Below are 9,689 nucleotides of genomic sequence, written 5' to 3'. Positions count from 1 at the left end.
GAATCACTGCTTACTTAATCAATCACACATTAAGACAAATATCATTCCCGATCCCTTAGCTGTTCACCGAATACAAAATCCACTGTCTTATTGAATTAACATAAACCTCATATTATGATTTAATTGTCACTCTCCTTGAAGCCACAATCCAATACAAAATATCACTAGCCAATACAAAACTAGACATTTTGCTGTTGAATGACTGTAAATAATGTGTGTGCATTACTTAGGAAATAAACATATCTAATAATGAATTCAGCCAGAGAATGAAAAATGCTTAAGGTGATAAAAATGAAGATAAGTGATCTGAATGAGAGGTTTTCGCTGTATATCAAAAAATGTAAGCGTGCGATACCTTCATAGTCGCGCCTCCACTATAACCCTGTTGCCAGGGTAAAACACAACATTTACTGTTGCACAAAAGGGGACACAGCTAATTTCATCACTTGAGTAAAACCAGATCAAATACAGTGACACAGGCAATGGATCATTGAACCAGTCTCAGTGTGGCACATGATGCTATATTCTCAAATGAAAGAGCCCAGGTGATGCAGTCAGGCTTTATCAAATACCCTTTCCCCCTGTGATTCATGAATTTACATCAGGGAAATTAGTTGACTGGAACCTCACACAGTATGGAAACCAAGCATCATTCCATACACTATGTTGTCACGTTTTCTCTTAAGCGGGCGAGGGAGCTGTTCGGTCTCTGTGTCCCAAGCTTGTCCTCAGCTGGACTGGAGAGACCTTGTTTTCATGTTAGCAACCAAAAAAATAAAGTTAAATTAAATAAACTTGTACCTTTAATCTCTGAATTTATTAAAACCGCTTTTTCAAATATACAGTGGCACCAACATTTTATCAGTTACCCTACATTTTAATATCCATAGTTTTATACAGCATAGTTCAATCGTGCATAAAAAATAAAACAACCCAAAAAAACAACTATTTTGATTGTTCAAGCTAGAGTCAACATTTTTCTTTTTTTTTTAAATTTATTTATTTTTCTTATTGGACCATTTTAAAACTCCCCAGCCTTTCGTCATACATGGCAAGATAAACGAACTGGTGGAACTTGCTGCACAATGCAGAACTCTTTTCACTGGGACTGTTGAAGCATTCTACAAACCGCGGAGAAGCTAGGAAAACCAAGGACAGAATGACATCATTATTGTGGTCTGAATAAGATTTATTTCTTCCACCATGTATTATTTTGTTGGCGCAAGATTGGGAAAAGAAACCTTTCCAGCTGTCTGTTTTTGTCTGTATTGTAGAGCAGCAAAACTGTGATGTTTCCACAGATATTGCAAGAAGCTCCGATCTCAGCTAAAGTCAGCTACTTAGCTGGGAACTTAAAGAGAACCTGTCACAAACAGAACTAAGGAAGTTGAAACGTAAGGTAACTGTCTGATATTCTTTATACAAGGAGATATAAGGACTTGTACCAAGCATGTCTGTGAATTTTAGGTAAGACTTCAGTAATCTGGGGTGCATGGTAAAGCAGTTGAGAGGCCTGAGCTAATCAAAGTTCTGTTTTGCTACAGAGATCCCCAATCAGATGGTGACGAGGAGAATGATTATTTGTATTCCGAGGGCAGGGAGGGAGAAAAGACACACACTTTGAAAATGAGGATGGAGAAATGGCTCTTGGAAGCAATGCATAATATTTTGTTCACAGTGATGGGTTCATGGAGAAGATCTCCTGTCCGAGCCAGCACTCTTAGATCTTCATCAGGAAGAGGGGAAGCAGAGCCGAACAAAGCACCCAGAACATCATGGGAGCGCCTTGCCCTGACGAGGGTGACCCTCCTCCAACTGCCCCAGGTCCTGATGGGATAAAAAACAGAGAGGATGAGAGAGGTAGAGGAACAGGCGATGGGGCTATAAGGCAAGGGGAATGGGAAATAGGCAGATGGGAAGACGGTGTGTAAGAAGTAAGAGAAGGAAAAGGAATTTGATAGAGGAAGGAGGAAAAATCATGGGAGAGAACAAGGTAGGGAGAAGGGTAGGGAAAAGGGAACATCAAGAAAGGAAAAGGAAGAGAAGGAGGGAGGAAGGGGGGTGAAGCAGGTAGACAGAGCTAGGGAAAAAGAAAGGGGTTCAAAGGGGGAGAAAAAGAGCAAGGGTGTTTGAAAGAGGGAAGGGGAAGGAGAAAGTGAGGGAGGGGGGTGTTGGTAAATGGGGTACTCTTAAACTTAATCATCGGTATAGAAGGACATGTCTATAGTGACCATTAATACTTAGCGTGGCCTTATCTAACTGAAAGGAATGTCTGTACATTTTTTTACATTGTGTGGTTGACTTATGAACCCTCTATAATTAGGTATATGAGGAAAAGAAACTCCTTGATGCTACAGTGAGAACAAAGGAAAAAATGAATCGTCTTTAGATAATTTAGTTGTGATGTTGAAATAACCAAATAGAAATGGTAGATGATCACCAAATTTGTGAATTCTTTATTTGATCTTTTTTAGTCCTCAAAGAACCACCAAAAGCCTAAAAACTTTGTGCAGTGGGAATGAAGACTCTTTGGGCCTACAAATACTCACTGAAGAGCAGCATGCTTGAGTTAGAAGTGCCCAGCTTATTGGCTGCGAAGCAGGTGTAGTTTCCGAAGTGCTGGGCTGTGACATTGGTGAACACAAGCAGAGAGCGAGTTTTCTCGTTCTGAATTTTCAGACCATGACTGCGTTCCAACAGCCTGACAATAAAACATGAAATAAGAAAAAACAGTACTTATTAGGGTTACCAGCTTTCCAGAGTAAAAAACAGAGATGTTTTTCTTTCTTTTTCAATTCTCTGACACCATAGCACCTCTGAAGCCGTTAAAATAACAGTATCTAATAACACAATCATAATTAAACATTTTTACATTGGGTGCATTTATTGCAGATCATAACAACTTGTTTTTTTTTTCAATCTACTGTCATATATTCAAAACATATTACATGTATTGCCATTTCAACATATGATATACACATAATCATATTATTATATTATACCCATAATGATTGTTTTATGGCGCTAACACAACATAATTAATAACGCTGCCTTTAACTTGCACACTGATGCTGTTTTGTATTTTAAAAAGAAATGCAAATACAATAGCAAAACTGGGACAATTTAATAATTTTACTGTTTCTGACCGCGACAAAAAATGAAGGCTGAAAACTGGAACAACCCAAGTTTTCCCAGGATGTCTGGTTACCCTACTCCTTAGTAACACAACCAGAAACACACTTCCTTAGCAACAAAACAAACAGTAAATAAATATGATTGCCTTTTGTCATCCTTGTACCACTCAAAGCTGGCAGTGGGAACAGCCATAGCCTCACATCGTAAGATGGCAGTCTTACCCACTTCGCCGGGCATATTCTTAGCATCTGAGATCACAGGGGGGTCTGGAAATGAGAGCACAGATTCCAGATATTGATGTTGATAAAAATGTTGTAGATCTGAAATGCTCGTGTACAATCGAAAAACCCCCCCAACCATAGTAGGGGGGGGGGGGGGGGGGGGGGGGCAAAAAAAATGTTTAGACTTTTTGGGGGGGGGTTGGTATAATTAAACTAATATTTTATTACACCAATATAGTCACATTATGCTAAATAAATGTAAAGAGATTTTTCAGAAGCTTAATAAATTCAAATTTCAAGGACAACTATACTTTAAAACAGGCGTGCAAATTTGGTACTTTCAGTGCCAGGGTACCTCATATAGCGCCAGCAACATTACATTCTGCACCAAGTAGACAAGTTCAATTATTATTATTATATTTTTAACTACTTAGCAACCATAGATGGGGTAGTTTAGTACCAGTAGGCTCACTGGTGTTAAACTTTCGAAACAGTTTAGCGCCAATCTTTAAAATGATTTACAACTATGCTTTAAAACAATTTGAATGTCAACGCGTGCAAACAATGCAAACACTCAGGATGACATCAGTCTGGTTTTAAGGCCCAGAAGCCTGGTACATTACTTACAGTTGACGATGACTTTGACTTTTCTAGTGTCTGGGGTGGAGACTCCATTGTTTGTGATGCACTCGTATTCCTCAGCCTGTTGTCTCTTAATATCTGTGATGTCTAAGAACTCTCCCTCACTCATAAAGCCATCTGCAGGAACAGAGACCGCATTGGCACAGGGAGCCATTGAAGTAGGAAGCCCACACAGAACAGCAATTAACATGCAAGTGCATTTGTTTTGTTGTTGCAGCTTTCTATCAGTCGCATGAGCATTGCAGAAGCAATTACAGCTACAGCCCAAAGATTTGCATCACCCTATAGAATAAACATATTTTAATTCATAAAGGCAAATGAAACCTGCTGAATAGTGTTACACATTGAATTACATACAGCTTTGTAGTTCCATGTGCTAGACTTTTGCGATACCGTTTTGTAGTTTCTTTGATAGATGCTAAATCAAATATCTAAATTGTGTTCATATAGATTTTTAATGTATCTTTCGTACACTCAGTCATTTCCACTTGAGCACATACTTAAGACTCTTACTTGTACAGAAGTATTCTCCACACAGAGCTATAAAATTCTCTTACTCCAGTTGCTGGTCCACTTTGTGTATATGATCATGACATTTCTCTACAGCGCTTACATTTCAAGTGTCTCCATGTTATGGTTGGTTCCGGTCTGCCCACAGCCAAACAGAAGAGGTTGACGTTGCTGCCTTCGTTCACTGATATGTCCGCAGAGATATTGACGATCTTTGCAGGAACTGAGAGGAAAAAGGAAGCACACACACACATTGTCTTCAAACAAAATAGTTTGAAGCCATAGCACAATTTTTCTTTTGCTGGAAGCATTAGTCAAGATACAGGAAAAAGTGGAAAAATCAGATTTTTTCATTAGCTTAAAAACCACCTTCGACAGAAGAAAAGGGTTAGTAACTAAAAAGAGAATATTGATTAAAAAAAAAAAAAAACTTGTTACCACTTGAATAAAATAAAATACCTCCATTCTGTATTTCAATAACTGTATAGATCGTGGAGGTTCAGTTGATTTTCTTGGACTCACAGTGAAGTATAATACAGTAACACATTCACATTTACAATGCCTCGTCCACATAAAAACCAAGAAACAAAACAGTAATACTATTGTCTGAATAGAGTTTGTTAACAAGCAGGTGTAGCTACCTGCGTATGGTAATTTGTCAGATAAAGATTACTACAATTCTCTGTGTCTTCAGCAGTTTCTTTAGAAGTACTTTTTTACCCCAGTCTAAACTCCCTCAGCATATTACACCAGTTTTAAAATCTTTACATTGGTCTACTGTTCAATGCACGATCTCACCTCGGACCTCGGACTCATGGAAAAACTCACTCCCTGTGTCCCTGCTTGAACTTCTCAGAATGCCTGCCAGAATGCCTCATAATCGACTGGAGTCTGGGTACTCAGTTGCAAAGCCCCTTGCCTTTGAAATTCCATTCCGCAGAGTATAAAAGATGCAGACTCTGTGAAAGCTTTTAAATCTAATACTTATGTAGAGTGCAGCCACTCCCCTATTATCCATAACAGTCTTCCACTACAATATGTGACAAAAAACGTAAACTTGTATGTAATAAAAAAGAAGTGTGTTCTAGAAAGTTCTAGAAATGCGTTTGAGTTGTGCCCTTGCCCTATAATAACCCCGTATCTTATATAACTTGTTTTTGTTAGAATGTTCTAGGGAAAGGGATGGTTTATTCAGAGGGCCGAGCCTCGAGGGAGTGATCTGGCCAATTAACCTCTCGCACGCAAAAGCCTAACTTGGTAAGTTATAAAGGACGGGGTTCTCCCCTGCTCTGATGAGAGTCAGCCGTGAGGATTAGCGCGCAGTCCTGCTCGGTATTTTCTTGGAGACAGCTGCTTTCTCTTACCAGGGTCGAAGGGCTCTCCCGATCTGCTTGGAAGGGTAAGAATTAGTTCAGTTGCGTCTCATGGATTGTATTGATCTGTGATTAATATAATCTTTGTACGTAACCTTGTTGGGTTGTGTCCCGTTAGGGATATCGTTATTCGCAGTATAGCATCTGTGTATGTAACTGTGTGTGTGTGTGTGTGTGTGTGTGTGTGTGTGTGTGTGTGTGTGTGTGTGTGTGTGTGTGTGTGTGTGTGAAATAATAAAGGACCTTTTGAAATTACTCTGTGAAGTAATTGTCTTATTTACTTCCACATTAACTTCCTTTTAAATTTAAAGTAATTAAATTTCACACAACATTGTATTAGCTCGTCTTACTCCTTCTACACCTTACACATTACCTTGCTAATTTACCTCCCTCTATACAGTACATTGTGATTGGACAGTCGGGTGAAAGATAGCTCTACATATGGACAGTCTATGATTACCATTTAAAATACAAAATAACTGATATACTGGTACTGTATTTTGTAACTCTTTACATTGTGTCTTTAATTACTGTGTATTTACGTAGTAGTTCCTTAGTAAATACATGTGTACTTACATGTAATGACAATGTTATGCATATTTACAATGTGCTTCATATGTAAATCTTTTTGAACGGTATATGTAAGTGCACAATTGTTTCAGAAAAGGGTTAAGGTTAGGGTTAGGGCTAGTTTTACAGTTAGGGTTAGGGTTGGGGATAGTGTTAGGATTATGATTATACCATGCAAAAAGATTTGCACATTAAGTTCATTGTAACTCTGCATAATAACATTGTAATTATTTATAATTACACATGTATTTACTAAGTATCATCTATGTAAATTCACAGTAATCAGACACCGATAGGGTAACAACATTACAGCCCCAGTAGGTTGTAAAGCCCCAACTACCCAACTAGGCAACCCCAGTATAACCATCCCCACTTTCAGTCTGAATCACAAGCGTATTCATTCCTTTGCAAAGCCTTAATGACAATGGATCAAGAACAGTGCCCCAACATGAGCTCCAGCTTGCCTTGCACGATAAGATAAACATGGGCAGTGCGTGGCTCATTCCGGGCCTGGTAGCTGCAGGTGTAGGGTCCTTCATCGTGGACAGTCACTCTCTCGATCTGGATGGAGAACTCGCTCTTGTTGTTATTGACGATCGTCACGCGAGGGTCCAGAGACCACTTGTCACTGCCCGTGAAGAGAATATTGGAGCGGTTCAGCCAGGCCTTGTGCGTCACCTCACTGTCGATATCGCATCTGAGAGAAACACGAGAGAAGCCAGAGGGGTTAGTAAAGAGAGAAGGGGGAGAGGGGGAGTATAGAATCGGGGCTTCTCAAACCCGGTCCTCAGGGCCCCAGTGTCTTCTGCTTTGTTCCAACTGAGCTCTCAATTACTTAACTGAGCCCTTAATTGAACTTACTAAATTAGGCCTTTTGAATTGTTCTGAGCTTTTAAACAGTAGGAGATTTCAAGTTAATTATAAAATCGTATGCGAAACTCGAAATCTACAACTTTGTAGGAGCTGAGAACAATTCAAAAGGTCTAATTAAGTAAATGATTAGTTCAATTAAGGGTTTAGGTCAGTAATTGAGAGCTATAACCAGAAGACACTGGGGTCCCGAGAGCCCCAGTACAGAGGAATGGGAGCGTGTGAGGATAGTTTTCTAGCGGTTTAGTTGACTCATTTGCCAGATAGCAACTATGTGAGAAAGAATGTATTGTGATTGGGAAAGATGGAAAAAGAGAGTAGGATTAGTATAAACAGAGGGTGGTTTTTTTTTAGTTTATTGGATTATTCATGTGGCTGCCCCAGGGAATACGAGAGAAATGAGAGAAACAGCTGGAGAGGGGGGGAGTAGGGGGGGCAGGCACACATGGAGAAAAATAGCACAACATCTGGATGTGGGAAAAGTGAATTAGCCAACGCAGTGTTGCTGTTGTTTCAGAAAAGCCTTTTATTTATTTATTTATTTACTGTTGATAGAGTGATGTGTTTTAGAGGCTTTCCATTTTCTCTTTAAGAGACATCAATAAAATTCATTAACCCTGCCATTGCACATGAATACAGAATTAGAGCAATCTGTGTCATGAAAAATAAGACCCCATACCTACATTTATTTGGCAGACGTCTTTATCCAGGGTGACTTACAGGTGTGACAGGGCAGTACAGGGTTAAAAGATTCATATTTAAATACAGTATAGTTTACAGTATGTGCAAATAATACTACTAAAATACAATACGAACTAGAAGTTAGGATTACAACACGTTATATCTACAATGACACAGTAGTGTAAAAGTGCAATAATAGTGCATTAGCTGAGGATCCACTAACAGTGCACATAGAACCAACTATTCCTTATGTCTCCAGATTCTGATAATGTGTCCTAAAGAATGTCCTGACCAAGTGTCATCAAAATTGGGCAAGTGAGTCTCTAGCTCTCAGTATAACAGCAGTCAGAAATCCTCCACTATACAGAAGAAAAAGAAGTGTGGGAATAAAAAGAGGCAATTTGGCCAATAAATGCTCACCTTCTTAGCAAAACATTTCCCTCTACCAATGGAATCTAATTTCATCATTCCTACAAAAATGCATTCATTTCAGCATACCAGAGCTCATTCATTTATATAATCTGCATGCATTTGAATAGCGGAAAATTATCTATTGAGGCATGACAAATAAAACAGGTAAGCAGCAGACACATATATTTAGGTTGTTCCCAGTTGAACTTTGCCAATCAGATTGTCCATGAGTACTGGAAACTACCATTAGATGTCTCACTTGCACCGAGGTAATAATACAGCATGCTTTTAACAAGCAGCATGGCCTATTAAGCGTTCTCACTAACCAATCACTGTTTTCCTTCGGTGCTTTCAGTATCTCGACTAACTGCTACAAAATAAACGTCATACCAATAATTACAAATACATGTCTGCCCCAACATGTGCACCTTTCATGTAGTGTAACACAAATACATGATTTGTCATTATTTGTTTGGTGGCAGCAAGTCTGTCAGTGGTTATGGGAAAGCTGTTGTATAATAGATACAAGCTATAGGCAGTAGGAAGAAAGGATTGTTAGCAACAGGTAGCTCAGAGAGGCTTTGGGTTTCCCTGGTCATCCTTGTCACATTGCAGGCTGTGTGTAAGAGTGATGCCTATCTTACAGGTATCACTACTGCAGTGCTGTATATGCATCCATAAGAACATAAGAAAGTTTACAAACGAGAGGAAGCCATTCTACCCATCTTGCTAGTTTGGTTGCTGGTAGCTTATTGATCCCAGAATCTCATCATGCAGCTTCTTGAAGGATCCCAGGGTGTCAGCTTCAACAACATTACTGGGGAGTTGATTCCAGACCCTCACAATTCTCTGTGTAAAAAAAAGTGTCTCCTATTTTCTGTTCTGAATGCCCCTTTATTTAACCTCCATTTGTGACCTCTGGTCCTTGTTTCCTTTTTCATGTCAAAAAAGTCCCTTGGGTCGACATTGTCAATACTTTTTAGAATTTTGAATGCTTGAATCAGGTTGCCGCGTACTCTTCTTTGTTCCAGACTGAATAGATTCAATTATTTTAGCCTGTCTGCATATCTTGCTATTTTTAGACTATGAAATAGCCTTTTTTTCACTCTACTTATCACATGTTAGTAATTTGGAGGATTGTGACAGGAAGCTGGGTCGCTGGTGCCTGTGCAAGTGTGTGTGCGCCTAGGAGAAATCTGCTGTGACTCGCAGCCGGAGACATGTTGCTAAGCAACCAGCTGAGCAGGAGGCTCACCTTGAGCTAAGCTGATTTGGA

At 39.4% G+C, this 9,689-nt stretch overlaps 1 protein-coding gene across 1 annotated transcript in view; it reads right to left on the bottom strand.

Moving 5' to 3' along the window:
• Positions 1-790: 790 nt before the first annotated feature.
• iglon5 (IgLON family member 5) overlaps positions 791-9,689 on the bottom strand; it is a 62,991-nt gene continuing 54,092 nt past the window's right edge. The window contains exons 3-8 of the mRNA XM_041225886.1: positions 6,916-7,148; positions 4,612-4,731; positions 3,984-4,115; positions 3,281-3,401; positions 2,550-2,701; positions 791-1,827 (exon numbers count right to left, since the gene is read on the bottom strand). Coding sequence (XP_041081820.1) covers positions 1,721-1,827; positions 2,550-2,701; positions 3,281-3,401; positions 3,984-4,115; positions 4,612-4,731; positions 6,916-7,148 — 865 coding nt within the window. The 3' untranslated portion in view covers positions 791-1,720. The remainder of the gene's footprint in view (positions 1,828-2,549; positions 2,702-3,280; positions 3,402-3,983; positions 4,116-4,611; positions 4,732-6,915; positions 7,149-9,689) is intronic.

This window comes from Polyodon spathula, chromosome 24 (genome assembly GCF_017654505.1).
Source record: "Polyodon spathula isolate WHYD16114869_AA chromosome 24, ASM1765450v1, whole genome shotgun sequence".
Lineage (NCBI taxonomy): Eukaryota > Metazoa > Chordata > Actinopteri > Acipenseriformes > Polyodontidae > Polyodon > Polyodon spathula.
This window is presented reverse-complemented; position numbering and strand designations above follow the sequence as displayed.